The sequence below is a fragment of the Aulonocara sp. 'chitande type north' Nkhata Bay genome, linkage group LG5, assembly GCF_057382095.1.
Source record: "Aulonocara sp. 'chitande type north' Nkhata Bay isolate Kocher_YH1m ecotype deep benthic linkage group LG5, A_spYH_male_GT1.1, whole genome shotgun sequence".
Classification (NCBI taxonomy): Eukaryota; Metazoa; Chordata; class Actinopteri; order Cichliformes; family Cichlidae; genus Aulonocara; species Aulonocara sp. 'chitande type north' Nkhata Bay.
In genome coordinates, this window is record NC_141348.1 from 42393454 (window position 1) to 42412610 (window position 19157).

The window sequence follows — 19157 nt, forward strand, 5'->3', positions numbered from 1 at the left end:
AGATGCAAGAGAACAGGACGGGAATCTTTAAGGGTCTCATCGTCGCTTGACTAAAGATTTTCACACATTTTATAAAAAGCCAGAGATTTTTAACACCACATAACGACTACAACCCTGACTGCACAATGATGACCCTGAAATAATGAAGATGATGGTAATAATAATGAAATGGCTAACCCAGAGTCTGGACCTGAAATCAATCGTGAGTCTCGGGGAGATCATCGAGGACAAACCCCGGATACGAACAGGTCTGTAACATCAGGCGCTGGTGTACTGAAGACCTAAAATGCTGCCTGTGTGAGCGAACAGAGGTCACTAAATCTGACCGTGACCTCGAGCACTGTTTGGACCCCTCAGGTGATCAGTGTTTGATTACACACACTGATCATAAGAGGAGTGATGCTTGTGAGCTGTGGACAGACAGATGATGAGCTTCTCCATGACATAAGCTCGGTGATCGCTCAGTCAGGTGAGCAGTTGTTCACAGATTTACAGATTTAATTATTCAGATCTACAGTTGGTGTGTAATCAGTCAGATTAAGTCCTCACGTGTAGCACTAACAGCAGGTGTGTTTCAGTCCTGCCACGGACGCGTGAATCAGTGCCGTCATCTGTGGAAGGTGTGCTGGTCGAGCAGGAAAGGAAGAAGATGTTCGTGGAAGTTCATCCAGTCAGTGCCAAGAACTCTGCTCATCTGAAACACGTGTAACAGTGCAACACAACGTTTGGATCTGATCATGCCCAGAACTAACAGGTCAGCAGTTACACAAACCGCACCTGTAATGCTTCAACATTTACCGTGCTCACAGCATATCCATTCACTGTGGACCCCTCGCTGATTAGAGTGGGCTGTAACAGTGACCCCGGCCTTTTTTCTGGGTTTTCCTAATCAGCGAACACTGACGTCCATCCTTTATCCTGAGCTTATCTGGGTTATAACAGCTCTGACTGTCTGTGTATGCTCAGGTCAGGTCACGAGTTTGAAATGAAGGGCACTGGACTCCTTTGGGTTCATCAAGCTGTTTCATTTTATCCCGAGTCCCAGGTTTTTAACCCCTAGAGGAGATCTCCCCACGGAGGGGTTCCTGAGCGTATGAGACCCATGCTGGAGGCTAATGAATCTAACTGTGGGTAAAATAAAAATCAAGGTGGAATAAAGCTGTGAGTCATTAAAGAGCTTCATGAGGAGCAAGAGAAAAGAAGTTGAGCTTCACAAACACAGTGTTTGCTTCACGTTTACTTTGTTGGTATCTGGTCCCCTGTTATGTTGCAAGATAAATATGATGACGCACACTCTTTACAGCAGCCAGGACTGGTTGGCAGCTCCATCACTGCTGTCTCTCCTGCTTCAACCACCAAACATCAGCAGATGTAGTTTGGACAGACAGTCGTTCAGGCTGTAGGCTGTTGTGTAGATAAACTGATCCTGCCTCTCTGTGTGTGTCTGTGTTTGCGCTCATTGTGATTTCTCTGCTTATGGCCGTGAGCCCACAGCTCCTGAAGCAGGACCGCGCACGCTTAAAGCCGCCACTCCCACTACGAACTTCTGGGAAATGTGGCGCAGCTGCTTTGTTTTATCAGTGAATGCAGGTCTTTGAAAGTTGAACCTGTTCATCAGAAAAAGGATACAATCGTGTTCCTGAGAGCTGCGATTTCACAGAAAAATTTAAAGTGATGAAAGTTTTAATGTGCATGTGAATACTTGCTGAGTGAGTCTGCTGTTTCTACTTCCAGAGTTAGGTGTCTCTCACACACACACACACACACACACACACACACACACACGCATGCGCGCGCGCACACACACACTGACACACACACTGACAGTGAAGACTTGTTGGTTCCTGCTGCAGTCTGTGTCCGACCATCTCGGTGTGCGAGCCTTCCCAGGTCTCAGGTTTTGGTCTCCGGTTTGCAGGAACTGCTCCGACTTTATTTGGTGCTTTAACTGCAGAGATTTCACCTCCTAACCAGCTGCTGCCGTTCGGATCACGGGGACGAACAGATTTATTCAGCATCATGTTTTTAGCGGAGCTTTTATCTTTGTGCGTCTTTCCTCTGATGATGTTTGCAGTAACAGCAGCACATCAAAACGGTAGGAAATCATCAATAACTCTGATCATTTCTCACAGAGTCTCCCTGATTCTGTGCTCTGACCTCCTTTATAATTTATACCAGCTGTACATGTCTCCAATACCTTGAATCCAGACTATTGTCTCCCATTCATGTAATTAAAATGTGATGGCGTGCTGTGAACTGCCTGCTCTCACAGCAGTTTGTGGATCCAGCTGCTCCAGATGTGAACTGACCAAGTGAAAAAACTCACCTACAGTCAAAGACACCGGACATAATCTATGAGCTCTCTTTTTGTTTTTGAGATTTAGTTTGTGTATAACGTCAGACGTTTGTTCTAACATTTGTTTTATGATGAAAGTTTTCTTTAAGGACTTGATTCTGTGATCGTTCCCAAAGATGTGACGGGATTATTTACATTCATTTCATGTTCTTCTGTTAAGATCGGTGGGTTTAAACAAGTATAAGAAAAGAATTCAAACTTTAATCTCAAGTATATAATGTACCTAATAAAGTGACTCACTGGACACTTTATTAGGTGCATTGTTCAGCTCTCACTCAATTCTCAAATCACGTTAGCCTTTCTCATTGTTTCCACACACGTCACTGCACCTTGAGGCGGCTGTTGTTGTGATTTTATATAAATAAAATTGAATTGAATGAACTTCTCATTAGAAACAGATCCTGATCCATCACGTTCCTGAATACTTACCAGCATCACATTTGTGCTTCCAGTCAAATCACATCAGTGTGACGCTGAAACTGCCTCTCAGGACAAAGCAACATGAACACGTTTATAATAATGTCACACTATTAAGCATCATTAAGGTCATTCATTGTTTATACAGCATACTCCTCTGTAGCATGTCATTATGAATACAGATTGTTTTCTGACTATGATCATTACCACAGATGAATAATCACATCTGTAATTAGAGGCGACATACTAAGAAGGAGGAGTGATTTATAGACGAATTGGCAGAGGTGGGACCAAGTCATTGTTTTGGAAGTCTCAAGTAAGTCTCAAGTCTTTATCCTCAAGTCAGAGTAAAGTCTCAAGTCTGAAACGTTTTGAATTTCAAGTCCTTTCGAGTCTTTAAAAAACAAAAACAACAAAAAAAAAGTTGCAGTTATATGTAAATGTAAATATTAGACCATGTGATTTTTAAATCTGTTTTTCTCAACACATGACGAAATACTGAACTTAGAAAATATACACAAATTGTGAAATTGCACCTCTATAAAATGCAGCTCAATTAAACTTAGCTCCTAGAATAAGTTTCACCGACAGTTCTGAGATAAGCTGCACGTTATTCTTGGATGCGCTTGTAGGACCGGCTTTAAAATAGCATGACAAAAAAATTATACACATTAAAACCAGACAGTACCATCAACGTAGCCTGGACAACATTTGCTAGTTAGATGAAGTCAGCTATCCAATCATAGCAAAAGAGAAGCTACTTACTTTATGCAACTTCAGCTGTCGGACAAAGTTGAAGTTGTTCCGTCTCTGTCTGTGATTCTCTGCTTGCATGTTTTGCATATTGCATTTCATTTTTTTGTTGACTACTTCATAGTTTATGTACCTGAAAAAAATAACTCCTTGCAGCATTTTTGAGCGTTTTTTTTTTCTTCTTAAAAAAAAATCTGGTTAATTTGATTGGCTGTGCTACACTCATGCACACATATGTACGGAGTGTGGTTGGAATAAATGAATGAATGAATTGAATTGATGGTGCACATTTTCTATATACTATGTGTGTTAAATTTTAGAGATGGGGTGAAATATCAAGTCTTTTCAAGTAAAATGGTTCAAGTCCAATTCAAGTCCCAGGTCACTGGTGTAAAAGTCCAAGTCACAGTCTTAGAACATTTTTTCAAGTCAAGTCTAAAGTCATAAAATTAATGACTCGAGTCCAAGTCATGTGACTCGAGTCCACACCTCTGTGAATTGGTGAATGATGAATTAAGCACTTTCTAATAGCTTACTAATAACTTAATGATACTTAATGATGCTTAATAGAGAGACATTATTAAAGTGCTGCTGACACGTTCTCAGAAGAGGTGCAGCTGCACGAAACAGAAACACAGACTCTCAGTCTTGTGTCACAGGTGCCTGACATGGCACTGTAATTACACATGAGCATATGCTATATGCTATATATATATTCACCTACCACTTTATTAGGTACACCTGGCATGTGTTGGGTAGCACCCATTTTTGCTTTTCAGAGTTTGATTCATTCTTTGTGTCACAGATTCAGAACAAACTGCTCATTGGTTTCCAGTTTAGAAATGAAGAAATGTTTATAGTTTAACTGCATACAACATCTGTGTATTAATATAAAATAGAAAACATTTTCTTAAATGAAAAAATATATAAATGATCTCAGGTACAGTCAAAGGTCAAAGTCAAATAAAATAATATATCTTCAATCTGAACTAAGGCATAAAAATGTAGCTTGACTCTTCTTAGAAAGCTTGCTGACATTAAGAGGAGTCAAGTACTATTAATTTATAATAATATTTCAGTATCCAATTTAACCACCCTCAGCTCAGTGTCTCAGAGTCGTCTGTGTACATTTTTACTGGCTTTTAAAACCAAACTTTTATTTTATATTTTCAAATATTCACGCAGTTTGATCAATAAAATATTTTAACTAATTTCACTTTTAATCTAAAAAATGGTATGAAAGACAAATATAGTCTAGTACACCTCATGGCCCCCTTTAGACTCGCCCCTGTTCTCCATGTAAAACAGGACGGCTGCCGTCAGCGAGCTGCATCATTTAAACGTCTCAAAGACTGAGGGAACAGGTCATCTGCATGTGTGTAAAACAAACATCGGAGGATGGAGCAGCGACAAAGTTTGCTTTTCTGCATGTTAGAGTTTGATGATCAGGAGCTTTGATGAAGGACTTTAAAGGTTTTAATGTTGATCACAGAACAGATTTGTATCTTTAAATCAGCCTGAGCTCTTCGTCTCAGTCTTCACTGTGTGTAAATTCCACGTTAAACTATCGCAGCCTCATCATCACTGCTACTGCTTATCAGTGTTTCTGTTTATAATTGCAGGCTGTTTGGGTTTGATGTTGTCAGACCTTTTTCTGACAAGCTGCCCAAAAATATGTTTGCAGGTCTGTTTTTTAGTCACAAATACGGGTTAAACACTAGCTACAGATCCGAGCAATAAACAAAGCATCGAAAGAATTCATGTTGACAATTTTTTATTGAATTTACAGTTTTTCTTGATTGACTTGCCTGCTGCATGACAGCAAAGTCCAAATTTTCCAAACAGTTAAGACACAGGCACAAACTCATCATCAAAGTGACACATTTGGTTTGCAAAAGATGTTTTTGACTGAAAAAACAAACGTTTGTGATGAGCTGTGAGACTCAGACGAGTGGATCAACACACTAGCAGATGTCTTCAGCAGTGAAGCCTGTGCAGGAACAATATGAGTGTGTGTGATGTGCTGGAGGAATGTGATGTTTTAAAACTTATCTCTGAATGATCTGCATTTGTTCTGTGTTTAAACATAATGATTTAAATATGTTTCATTCTTCAGGGCGAGGAACCGTCGTGGTGGCTGTATCTGAAGGAAACTACATCATCTTGCCGTGCTCGCTCAGCTCCCAGGAGAGCCTCGTACGAACGCGCTTTCACTGGAAGAAAGACGATGAGCGGGAGGTGTTTGTGTACGACGCCGGCCTCCATCATAATAACAGACGTTCAGGTCAAGACGAGCACTTCAGAGGACGCGTGTCACACTTTTCAGACCAGCTGAAGTTTGGTAACGCCTCCATCATCATCAGAAACACCAAGGTGGCCGACAGTGGAGACTACACCTGTGATTTTCCATTTCATCAGCCGGACAGAGAAACATTTAACGTCACCCTGGTTGTTGGTGAGTCTTTCATTTCTGCAATCATCCTAAGAAGTCATTCCAACCTGAAACAGTATGGAGTGTCCACTTTCTCCTGCTGTGTTCACAGGTGCAGCTCCGAAGCCGTTTGTTGGGATCCTGAACATCAGCGAGGTCGGGGTGCAGCTGAAGTGTGAGGTCAGAGGTGCTTCTCCAAAGCTGAGAGTAGAGTGGAGGGACAGCGATGGGAACATCCTTCCTGCTGAGGAGCCACAGGTGTCACACAGAGACGGCCGCTATGACATCACCCTCCTCACCACGGTGACCAGGACAAACACAAACCACTTCCTCTGTGCAGCCACGCAGGAGGAGCTCAGCCACCGAGCTGCTGACGAGATCTTTGTTCCAGGTTTGATTCCCGCTCGTCATGTTTCAGTCTGTGATGCTGATGTTTGTATGTTTTAAACAATGCTGTGAAAAAGTATTTATCTTCCTTCCTGATTTCATTGTTTTTTGCATATTTGTCACATTTAGATGTTTCAGATCATCAAACAAATATAAATAACAAAGTAATACAAAAGGTAGTTTTTAGATTATTTATCCAAACACAGACACACACTGTGATTAGGCAAATCTTTTGGAAAGCTGAGTTTAATTTTCCTATTTTAAGCATTAATGCTGCCAGAGCTGAAAACCAGAAATGAATTTTAAAAAATCTCCTAAACAGACAAAAAACGTTTCTGACAAAGTGAATTAGACCAAAATCTGACAAAGCAGCGCGTCATGAAAGAGAAGCTGAGACAAGTCAGTGACATCTATTGGTGATGTTTGGGTACAAACTCGTGTTTAAGGCTTTATGGTTCACACAGAGAGTCATTATCTACAAACAGACAGGAGTTGGAAAAGTGGTGAAGCAGGAGTCGCCGACCTTCCAAAGTTACTCTGAGAGCACATCGGTGGCTCATCCAGGAGGTCAGTAAAGAACCCAGAACAACAGGCAGCTTGTGTCAGTTTAGGAGAACAGACCAGAAAATCCTCCACACTGATGTGACGCACTGTTCATCAGTTATCACAGACGCCTGAGCGCTGCAGAGGGAAATACAAGCACCTGTTAGGTTTGGGGGAAACTCCTTTTTCACACAGGTTAAAGGTCAGGGTGGGACGTTTTTGTTCCTTTAATAAATAAAAACATCACTTAAAAAATCTTATTTTCTGTTTAGCTTATAAAATAAAACATCAGGAAGGAAAAAAAACGTTTTCACAGACGTGTTTGTATTTTTTCATTGATCACAGACGCTGATCTTATTTCTGTGGGTTGAAACTAAACCTGACCTTTAGTGTAACAGCTGGATTGTGTCGTGTGTTTCAGCCCAGCTGTTTGAGTCCTGCAGTGGAGACACCGTGCTCATAGTTTCATTTGTTTCTGGGATTCTTTCTGCGCTCGTCGTTTTGTCTCTCTGTGTGTGTTTCATCTACACTACAGCGTAACTCGCCTTTAAAGGTACGTTTGAACATATTCACACCTGTGGACCTCGTCAAGAATGATGCAGTAACAAATAATAGAGACATGAATGAATAAATGACCAGAGAAAGAAAAAGCTGACCTCAAGCTGTCAAACAAAAGTCACATTGAGTTTGTTTATTTTGTTTTTTAATGTCCAAAAAGTATCAGATGAGGGAACGGTTAGGGAATGGTTAGGGAACGGTGAGGGAACAGTGAGGGAACGGTTAGCGAACAGTGAGGGAACGGTGAGGGAACAGTGAGGGAACGGTTAGGGAATGGTTAGGGAACGGTGAGGGAACAGTGAGGGAACAGTGAGGGAACGGCGAGGGAACGGTGAGGGAACAGTGAGGGAACGGTGAGGGAACAGTGAGGGAACGGTTAGGGAACAGTGAGGGAACAGTGAGGGAATGGTTAGCGAACAGTGAGGGAACGGTGAGGGAACAGTGAGGGAACGGTGAGGGAACGGTTAGGGAACAGTGAGGGAACAGTGAGGGAACGGTTAGCAAACAGTGAGGGAACAGTGAGGGAACAGTGAGGGAATGGTTAGAGAATGGTTAGGGAACGGTGAGGGAACAGTGAGGGAACAGTGAGGGAACGGTTAGGGAACAGTGAGGGAACGGTTAGGGAACAGTGAGGGAACAGTGAGGGAACGGTTAGCAAACAGTGAGGGAACGGTGAGGGAACAGTGAGGGAACGGTTAGGGAATGGTTAGGGAACGGTGAGGGAACGGTTAGGGAACAGTGAGGGAACGGTGAGGGAATGGTGTGCAGAGTTCCTGTTTGAAGTACAGATGTATTCATGATAACATGTTTTTATTCTGACCAACAGAATTTATTGTGTTTTGTTGTTTTAACATAATAAAAATTCATCTTCACAGGACCAACATTCTTCATGTGTATGTGTGATTTTAAAAGCAGACTTTATGTAATAAGTACTTTTATTTCCTTTTTGCAGCTTCTCAGTGAAACCAGAGACACGATGTTTCTGTGAGGCTGATTTACAGCAGACTCCAGGCTCCAGAACAAAGTTACTGAGGAAAACAGATTCATACCTCAGTGAACTGAAATCCTGCGTTTCCTTTGTCTTTATGTTGATCCAGCTTATTACAGGGAAGGAAATACTCTTGCTTTAATTTATGCCATCTTTTTTAATTGCATTGAGAAGCAGTGTTTCTATGATGATCATGAAATGTGAAAACAGACACTGCATTTGACATGTTGTTATCAGGAAGTGAACTGTGAAGCAGGCGAAAGTGCAGCTGGTTTTAATTCTGTTCGGTCCTGTTACAGGACGTCTGTGAATGTTTTTAGTGTTTGTGCTCCCAGAACTACTGCTCTCATTATTATTATTATTGTATGTTTCATGTCTGCAGACAGACGGTCTCGGTCATTAGTCACACAGAAGATCGTTTCACAGGTCGTCCCATCTCAAATCAAAGACACAAACAAACAAACAATTTGAAAACATGAACGTTGTGCTGTTTATAGACGTGTCTGGGTCTATGTTGACTGCCTTTTTAAAATTCTGTCACTATAAAAACTGTTCAAGATCCTTTAAATTTAATATCTGATGCAACGACTGGAGCCCCACTCCTAAAGATCCATATTCACAGAGCCATGTTTACAAATGTGCACATATACAGTAACTAACTGTGGCTGTGTGCAAAATGTACCTCTGCTGTGTAATGTACAACCTTCTTTTCAAAACACGTTTTAGAGGCTTCCTCCTCATCATCATCATTGCCCCTCCCACCTCCCATCCTCTGCCCAGTGTTTTTCTGATGAAGGCAACAAGCAGAAACATGTCGATTGAGTAATTCAGTCGTTCTTGTTCCCACGATGCTGCTCAAGCTTCACCTTCTTTAGGCTATAGCTCTCCTCCATGCACCTTGAGTACAAGTGAAGTTGTGCCAGAGATCTTTGTGTTTCCACAGATGTCGTCCAGAATCACATCAGCTCCAGTTTTATCTCTTTACAGAGAAACAGACGCTCAGAGCTCCACACGCAAGCTTGATGTGGTCCAAGGATGAGCGAAGTCCCTGTTTTTTACTGTTATTTAGTCTGTGCTGATACTTTCGCTTCCACTCTGTGGAGGCTTGATGCTCAGGACTTTTAAACATTAGTTTTCTCCTTTTTGTTGGTGAAATGAATGAATGAACTTTCTTGTGGGACAACTAGTGCCTTCATGCTCATGAAAAAACATGAAACATTGTCTCAACTTAAAAATAAAACCTTTTCCAAACTCTGTCTTTTCGTTTTTACAGTTAGTTTCCCTTCTTGTTGATGATGTTTCTGTTAGAACAAAGAGCTGTGTCAGCTTTTTTAGCGTCTGTTCTTAAATGCTGAATATTATTCCATCTTTCATCCTGCAGTCAGCTGTAAAACATCTCAACTCTACATCACAGGCTGACTAAATGTTGCTTTGTTCGCTTTATTTAGAGTTTGATTTTACTCAGACTTCTGCACATCACTCAATGAATTTATGAATATTAAATGCAGTGCTTTTCTGGCGCCCTCTAGTGTCCAAAACTCCAGCATGCAGCAAACAACAATGAGCTAATGAATTAAATGCAGCCTTTACTGGTCCATTAGAAAGACTGGAAGTCTCCTTCTCTCTGTGAGTTGTGCTGGCCTGTGTCCTGCGGTCCTCCTTGCAGGCTGTCCTATCCCTTCACCTGGCTCTCTGGTTTGGGGTGGGTGCCTCTTTCTTCCAGGATTGTTGGGGGTCCGGGAGTCTGGGGCTCGGGTATCCTGCGCCTTTGGGGGTGGGCCTTGGCACCTGGGTTGTGCTGGCTGGTGCCCTACCTGGCCTTCGGGTCTGTTCACTGTCCCTTGGTGTCTGCAGTGTTCGAGGCCCTTCTCTCTGGGTGCCCTTACTACGTCTGTGGGGTGGGGATGTGCTTGTTGGCTTATACTTGATCTCTGTGGTGACTTTAGACACTGGTGCAGACTTTCATTGTTTCTCAGAAAAAACAGAGACATCTGGTCTTCTTGGCTTTGTGGTCTTTGCTATTGGTCACGACCAATCTGGGGCTTCTGGGCTTTATGGTGTTTGTGTTCCAGTGATTTGGGCGAGCTTGATCGGGGTGGAGTTGTTCATGCAGGACAAGTTACCACACTACCAGGTGTTACACCAGTGTACTGTATAAAGAGCTAAGAGAAAAAAAATAGAGAGGTGGCGAATGATGCTTTAAAATAACATTGATTGTCAGACGCCCCAACCTATTACTGTCATGTGAGCCGAGCGCTGCTCACTCTTAAATTCTTTTCTGCATCCCCCCCCCCACACACACACACAAAAGAATAAAGTACTATAAATGAAATGTGTATTTTTATTCTTTCCACCTTCTTACATTTTTTTTGCCTTAGTGTGGGAGACACGTGGAGCTTGAGTTCTTCATTACCTCAAAATCCTCCTTGATTTTATTCAGCTGAGTTTAAATAATGACTTTGATAATGACAGCGTCGGGCTGCTGTCTGAATGTAACAGTAACAGAATCACGTTTCAGCAGCTTTCATTCGGCCGTCCACATGTTGGTCAGATATTTAAGATATTTGTGGTTTTTGTTTGTGGTTTTGGAAGGATGAGGACTGGAGGTGGACTCTGATCAGAACCTGTACAGGTATAAATCTTCTCTGGACTCATGCCTTCTGTGTTTATTGGGCGGCGCCCTGCATTAATTCTTGCAACGGGCCTGCGCATGTTTAAACGTGACATGCCCACAGTGAACTAGGAAATGTGATGCTGTTTTGTTTCGGTGAACTGCACTTCTCTGGAAACAGGCGGTTTTTGCATGTTCCTCTGTCATCCAACCAGCTCGACCGACGGACAGGATGTAACAGCTCTAACGTGATGCATGCATGAAAAATGTGAAGTAATGAAAGGTTGACTCCACGGGTGACGATGGTCTGCACTGCATAGATTTTTCTCTCCAGTCTGTTAAGGCAGAGTTTCTCTCACACACACACACACACACACACACACACACACACACACACACACACACACACACACACACACACACCAGGGAAGACCTGCTCACATTCCTGCTCCAGCCTGAGTCACACCGGACTCAACGACCCGTGAGCTCCTGGGATCTTTTTGGATTTCATTTTTTGGGGATTTGCAGGAAGTGCTCACTCACTTTTAGAGATTTAAGCTGCTGCTGTTTGGATCGCAGGGAGGAACAGACTTTATTCAGCAACATGTTTTTATCGGAGCTTTTATCTCTGAGCCTCTTCCCTCTGACGGTGTCTGCGGTAACAGCAGGACATGAAAACGGTAAGAAATCATCAGTAACTGTGATCACAGCGTCTCCCTGAGAGTTTGCTCCGACCTCCTTTTAAGTGAACAAACTCAGAGCTTCACAGCAACTGTTCAAACTCACCTGCAGTCAAAGACACAAGCCTTCCTGCCTTTTTGTTACGGTGTAAATATTAATTAAAAAATTATATTTATAGTCACATATAATAAATGCTCACTTCAGAGAGAAGGGAAGAATGAGTCTTAGTCTAAGTTTGTCTGTTTTATATTCCACTTTTAAAATTCAATTTTATTTAATTCAATAAAAGGTCAGATGAACAGGATCAAATTTTGGGATTTACTTACCTGAATAATTGCATTAAAACATCCAGTGAGCTGCAGTTGTCTGGGTGCCTTCATGATGTCAGAGAAGAATGGCGAGGAAGGCAACTCTAATAACCTCTCGTTACAACTAAAGTGGGCAGAAGAGCATCTCTGAACACACTTTGGACCTTGTAGATGGGCTGCAGCAGCAGAGGACCACACTGGGCCCGCTGTCAGCAAAGAACAGGAAACTGAGGCTAAACTGAGCAAACAGCAGAATAGAAAAACGTTGCCTGGTGTGATGAGACTTTATTTCTGCTGCCATGTTTAGATGGCAGGTCAGAATATGGCGTAAATAAAAGAAAGCATGGCTCCATCCTTCCTGGTATCGTTCCAGCTGCTGGTGGTGTGGGTCTCTGTACCAGCGAAGTCCACGCTGCCTACCTGAGTTTTGTTGCTGACCGTGTTTATCGATGAATGACTACAGTGCACCATCTCCTGATGGCTGCTTCCAACAGGACAGCACTTAAGGCTTAAAGAAGCTTAAACCATCTCCAACTGGTTTCTCGAACATGACGATAAGATCAGTGTACTCGAATGACCTCCACAGTCACCAGATCTCAGTCCAGCAGAGCACCTTTGGGCTGTGGTATAATAGGAGATTCACATCATGTAAGAAAAGCTGACAAAGCTGCAGCAGCTGTGTGATGCTAACACATGGACCAGAACCTCTGAGAAGTTAGCTTGTTGACTCTGCGCCATTAACAGCTCTGAAGGTAAAGACGGTCCAACTGAATAAGAGCAAGGTTTCCCTGATAAAGCTGCTGTAGGAGGCATGCATGCTTTGTGGATTGATAATGTTTGGTTTCTATGTTTGGTTGTGGGGTGTGTGCTCCACAGGTAAAGGTGATCACACTCGCCTGTTCACTTCACCTGGGGTTGGACGAACATGAAGTGAGCACAGGAGGAGTCTGTGTGCTTGATGGTTTTCCTGTCCTGGTGTTTGGCATGTTTGAAATAAACAGGAGTGCATCCAGTTTATTTTTCATCTCATGCGAACTTCCTTAAATGATTTGGTCATGTGACTCAAATGCTGAATAAAACTGTTTTCTAACTCAGTTATAAACTGTTGTTGCAGTTGAGATGACGTGTTTACGAGCTACTTATTTTAGATTTAGCTCTGTATTATTCATGTTTTGTTCTCATGCGGTTTAAACTGTGATTCATTCTTTAGGAACCGTCATGGTGGTGGCATCTGAAGGAAGTTACATCATCTTGCCGTGCTCGCTCAGCTCCCAGGAGAGCCTCGAACGAACGCGCTTTGATTGGAGGAAAAGCGACGACAGGGAGGTGTTTGTGTACGACGCTGGACTTCATTACAACAACGGCCTGCGAGGTCAAGACGAGCACTTCAGAGGACGCGTGTCACACTTTTCAGACCAGCTGAAGTTTGGTAACGCCTCCATCATCATCAGAAACACCAAGGTGGCCGACAGTGGAGGCTACACCTGTGATTTTCCATTTCATCAGCCGGACAGAGAAACATTTAACGTCACCCTGGTTGTTGGTGAGTCTTTCATTTCTGAAAACAAACCAAAGACCAAGTGTAACAAGCGAAGCACACGTGAACTTTTATAACAGACAAGAGGTGAAATATTCCTTTTTTACCACAATACTGATATAAAAACTTTATACTGATTTGATATCAGTAATATTTGGTGTTTTCTGCTGTTAATGACAAAAGTGTATCGATCATGCTCCACACTCTTAGTGCTGTTAGTGTTGGCTCAAACAACCCTTTGTGGGGAAAGTGACCGCAGATATTTCTCTCCTGATGCCTCTGCTTGTTCTCGGGATAAGAACAGGGTGTGTTCAGACAGGCTGGCTGGTAGGAAAACAAATCAGCAGAAACAAATCTTATTCTACATTCCTCAGATTCAACAGTCCTGTGTCCTGTAACCCACTTCAGACGTGTCATGAAGCAGGAACAACAACAACGCAGAACTTTTCCCTGTTTCACTGAAGACAGTTTTAAGCTGATTTGCTTGTTCTGACTCGTGTTTCTTGCTGCTGTGTTCACAGGTGCAGCTCCGAAGCCGTTTGTTGGGATCCTGAACATCAGCGAGGTCGGGGTGCAGCTGAAGTGTGAGGTCAGAGGTGCTTCTCCAAAGCCTAAAGTAGAGTGGAGGGACAGCGATGGGAACATCCTTCCTGCTGAGGAGCCACAGGTGTCACGCACAGGAGAGCGCTATGACATCACCCTCCTCACCACGGTGACCAGGACAAACAGCAGCCTCTTCCTCTGCGTAGCCACGCAGGAGGAGCTCAGCCACCGAGCTGCTGACGAGATCTTTGTTCCAGGTTTGATTCCCGCTCATCATGTTTCAGTCTGTGAATGATGCTGTTTTCATGAATGTGCTTTTCGTTGATCACAGACTAAATTGTGGATGTCATGGAGACTCGTGTTGACAGCAGGCTGGTGTCGTGTGTTTCAGACCAGCTGTTTGAGTCGTGCGGTGGAGACATCGTGCTCATAGTTTCATTTGTTTGTGGAATTCTCTCTGCGGTCGTGCTGATAGCTGTGTACGTGTGTTTCCTCTACTTTACCGTCTAATCGTCCATGAAGGTGCGTTTGAAAGATGGATTATATCAACATGTCTGTAATCTGCAGACACGACTGTACCGCGGATATTAATTTTTGTTTTATTATCTTATTCACAGCTTCTTTTTTGTTGGGTCTTTTATTCTGTGTGTGTGTGTGTGTGTGTGTGTGTGTGTGTGTGTGTGTGTGTGTGTGTGTGTGTGTGTGTGTGTGTGTGTGTGTGAGTGATGTTGCCTTAAATATAATTTATTTGTCATGAGGAAGTTTCACTGAGCATATTCACATCAGTTTGTTCTGTTGTGTGTTTGATTGTTCTGGAAGGTAAAGCAGGAACTTGATGTGTTCAGGTTCAGGTTGATTGTCTGCAGTTTCACACGTTGATGTTTTGTACGTTTTTAATCGTGAACCCAGGAAAAATAGGAGTTGCTACAGAAACAAAGCAAAGTTATGTGAATGATTAAATGACCAAAGAAAGAAAAATATTTATGCGAGCTCTTTTTGCAAAATCACATTTTTGGTTTATTTGTTGTTGTTTTAATGACCAAAATGAAAAGTATCAGATTCGGGAAGTTTGCATCGTGCAGTGATGTGTTTAAAACAGGGATGATGGGGACAGGAGGTTAACTGGTGTGAGTGTCTGTGTTGGCCCTGTGACAGACTGCTGATCTGTCCTGGGTTAACCCCGCCTCTCGGCCTATGGATGCTGGGATAGACTCCACCCCCTGCGTCTCTGAGGAGGATGAGCAGAGGAGGAGGGATAGTTGTTTCTCCTGCTAACAGGTGATGTGTAACTTGTTGAGTTTCTTTATTGAAACTTGGAGTCATGAACATATTATAGATGCAGAATAATAAGCTTCACAGCTGCTTCTGCTCACTGAGTTCATTACTAACATTAAAATCTTTAGAGTTAAAGAGTTTCACTCACAGTCCAGTGGCTTTACAGTTTTTTTACAGACGCTAGGACACATTTCTCAATACTTAGGTCACGTTTGCAAAACTCCTCACACAGTGAGCACAACAGAAGTCTATGTGGGCTAAACTGAGGACCAGTTATCATTGTTTTGGCACAAAATGCATTCAATGACTACATCTCTCAAATTTCATGAATCATCTTCTCACTCAGACACAACAACTGCCAAAAATCTTTGTACGTACAGGACATTTTGCATGTGCTTACATACTGTTTTCAAAACTGTTAAACTCATGGTCAAAACAATAACACAATGCAAAACTTAAAAAGACAGCAAAATCCAACAGCAATATTTTATTGAAACATATTTTAAATCTAAAAATGCAGTTTAACCAGCCACAGCTGATTCTCATTGTAGATGAACATCTACACAGGTGTTACTGTTAATTTTTCAACTCCTTCAATTCTGGCAGCCAGAAGATTCTTTCCTAGGTGTGTTGCCCAAGATGACATAAGATGTGATGTGGATGAGAACCTGTGGCCAAATGGAGGAGACCGAGTAGATTAGCATTACTACTGTATGTGTATCAGTGGATGGTGTGTATACAAATTCTTGTATTTTGGGATTACTTAGTGCAAAAAAATAAAAATACATAAACAAATATTAACGAATTCTGCATGATGTCTGATTCATTCCAGTAACATATATTGAAATTATAAACAGAGATGTGTCCTTGTTTTACACAGGAAAACACTGTGTAACATGTTGTTAGTGTTTTTTAGGTCATTGTTTTGTGGGTGACAAAGTGTGTTTGTCGGCTGTCAACCTTTGCTAGTGTTCTGGAAGAATGAGTTTATTTGAGACCTGAATGAAGTGTTTTGGTAGTTGTAGTGCATTTTGAATGTGAAATGAACTGCTTTGCCAAGCTGACGGTCAGTTAGAAGGATTGTGTGAAGAGTTTTGCAAACGTGACCTAAGTATTGAGAAATGTGTCCTAGCGTCTGTAAAAAACTGTAAATGAGATGCTGATAACTCATCTTTTTGGGAGCTCCATTTATCACATGTATGTGTTGATGTAAAAGTTGCTTTTGTGTAATATTTACTTTGATCTCTTGTTTGCAGATTCTTGGAGAAACCAGAGTGATGATCCTTCTAAGGATCCTTGTAACGGTGACACCGAGCTGCCACATCAGACACTCAGAAGAAACTTACTGATTCTAAGTTCAGGACAACAGATTCATGCGTCAGTGAAATGAAATCTTTACTTTTACTCTTGTCTCATATTGAGTCAGCGTGAAGGAAATGCTGCTGTTTTATATTTATTTTAAAATGATGGCTCATGATGAAATGAATGTTTTTTATTGTCACATGAAGCAGTGACTTCCATGATGATCATGACACATGAAACATGATCATGGCTGTTGTTACTGGGAAATGAACACTAAGCTGCAGTAACGTCCAGCTTTGCTCTGCACTTTAATGTTTGTGCTCTCACACTGTCATTACCTTATGAATGCTACGTCTTATATCTGCAGTCAGATAATGTTAACCATCATTACACAGCAGACTCTCGTGCTGTTTCATTTAATTAAGACAAATATGGCCATCATCTTTTATTCATTCTCTTATTTCTCTATGTGCAGATTTGAAATTTTGTATAAAATCTTTCCTTCTAATTTAAAGATTATTTGCTGCTGTTCAGAATGTGTGTATGTCTATCACTTGTATTCTTCTTTCTAAAGTCTTTAAAAGAAGACATTTTCTGTCCTTACACCTGACCGTTTACTTAAGCCACGTATGACTGACCCGTGAATCTTTCAAGCCTAAATTGTAACCGTGTGTGTGTATATGGGTACGTTTATCTCTGAGGTATAACACTTCTTTTTTAACTCCCAAAAGTCAAAAAATGTAACTACAAACAGTTCAGACGAAGGCATTTCTGTGTTTTTCACTGACTGATCAAAGAAAAACTAATGATGATCAAAAATGTAAAAATAAATAAATAAATAAATAAAATCTGAAGGTTTAAATAAATTGTTCTCTTTGTGTGTCTGCAGCTCAGACGCAGTCTCATACACTCAGCCCAAACTCCAGACTCAGATGATTTCCCTCGTTTTGTTTTCACTGATTCGTTTACAGTGCAGGGACTAACGTGTTGTTAAGTAAAGTGTTACAGTAACTACATTATTATTGTGGTAACGAGCACGGTAACTAGTTATTATGCCAAAATCAGGAACCCGTCAATCGTTACTGGGATTTAGAGTCGTTATAGGGCTTTGGAGTTGACGTAACGCCGCAATGCATTGTGGGAGCGCAGCACCATATTGGCAGGCCACGACTCAAAGATTCCCTCAAGATTCAAGACTCAAAACTCTTTATTTGTTGCATGCATAGTCATACAAGTACAACACGCAGTGAAATGTATCCTGACCTGCTCCTCGACTGTGCAAAAGAGGGAGAGAAGAACATTATGTGCATTAAGAATATATACATGGGGGACATTATGTGCAGTAGTAGATTTGTATGCAGCAAGTACGTTAATTATGTGCAGTAAATGAATTAAATAAACATCAACACGTTTCAGAAACTGGAGCAACTCAAATTAATCCAGATATAATTAAGAATCAGACAAAAATTCTCTTGTTAAATGTCAGAGGTCCAAAACACATAATTAGTGTCTTCTCAGGTCCCTCAAGACTATCCAGAACAGAAGAGCAGGAAGTATGTGTGTACTACAGCTGTTTTTATAATCATACATCCAGTCAGTCGTTTCTGGACTTCACATATTTCAGTTCATGGTGTGATTGAGTTATTTCTTTGTCAGGTTAATTGTAATGATTCTGGTTATAATTGTTCGTGCATGTTAAGATTATATGTCTCAGTACTTTGATACTATGTTGCTAAGATATTTAATATAAGATATTTAGCACTAAGTTAATAGCAGCGGCCATAATCCCCACAATAATAACATCCAGCTGTATTAGTTAAAGGACTGTTCGACTGTTTAGTTTAACTGCTGCTAGTTTTACCGTATTTGTGCCTTAATATGAGCAACTTGTAAGACACGTGTTAAAAAGCTTATCTATGGTCTACAGGGACCCCTTGTGGACATTGTGAGATATTGTTGTGTGGAGAAGATGGAGTTACTGTATTGTGATCATAGTTATCTGTGACACGTAAACGACAAGTTCAGTTATGGCTGCACCGCCTGGCAAGCACTTTGATGCAAACAACTCTTCTGTGGGAATTTATTAAAGACCAATAACCCAACTCCTGCACTGCTGCAGTCTTTCCCCAACCAGACCCTGGATCAACAGTCAGGTACGACACATGCTGCGTACTCGGTCTCTTGCATTTACATTTTTCCTTCAATTTTGCGTTTACGTGTGGACGGGATTTTTTTTTAAAACAAAAATGGAAAATCTGTTTTCAAAAATACCCGTGTACGTGTGGACGTAGCCTAAGATGACTTTAGGAATTCTGTGTCGCCTCTTGTTGTTATCTGTAAATAATAATAAAAAAGGCACCTTCACATACTGTGTATATTTAGAATCCAGACTCTTCAATTTGTTTGCTAGAACATGCATCACATCCAGCTAAAACAAACTGTGACATACTTTGGCTGTAAAGATTTT

General features: G+C 41.5%; 2 protein-coding genes across 4 annotated transcripts; both read left to right on the top strand.

The window, feature by feature from the left end:
- Positions 1-1853: 1853 nt before the first annotated feature.
- On the top strand, positions 1854-8927 carry LOC147331408 (butyrophilin-like protein 1). The gene is made up of 5 exons (XM_086293699.1): positions 1854-2095; positions 5643-5981; positions 6070-6348; positions 7309-7440; positions 8398-8927. The coding sequence occupies exons 1-4, from the start codon at positions 2020-2022 to the stop codon at positions 7425-7427; spliced, it is 813 nt and encodes a 270-aa protein (XP_086149825.1). The 5' UTR covers positions 1854-2019; the 3' UTR covers positions 7428-7440; positions 8398-8927.
- Positions 8928-11343: 2416 nt separating this feature from the next.
- On the top strand, positions 11344-17211 carry LOC147331409 (putative butyrophilin subfamily 2 member A3). Of its 3 annotated transcripts, XM_086293700.1 has the most exons (5): positions 11506-11724; positions 13244-13576; positions 14092-14370; positions 14505-14635; positions 14731-15041. In XM_086293700.1, the coding sequence occupies exons 1-4, from the start codon at positions 11649-11651 to the stop codon at positions 14621-14623; spliced, it is 807 nt and encodes a 268-aa protein (XP_086149826.1). In that variant the 5' UTR covers positions 11506-11648; the 3' UTR covers positions 14624-14635; positions 14731-15041. The 3 variants fall into 3 exon arrangements, with proteins under 3 accessions (XP_086149827.1, XP_086149826.1, XP_086149828.1); XM_086293701.1 differs by having other exon boundaries at positions 11344-11724; positions 14505-15041; XM_086293702.1 differs by lacking the exons at positions 14505-14635; positions 14731-15041 and adding an exon at positions 16645-17211.
- Positions 17212-19157: the final 1946 nt, after the last annotated feature.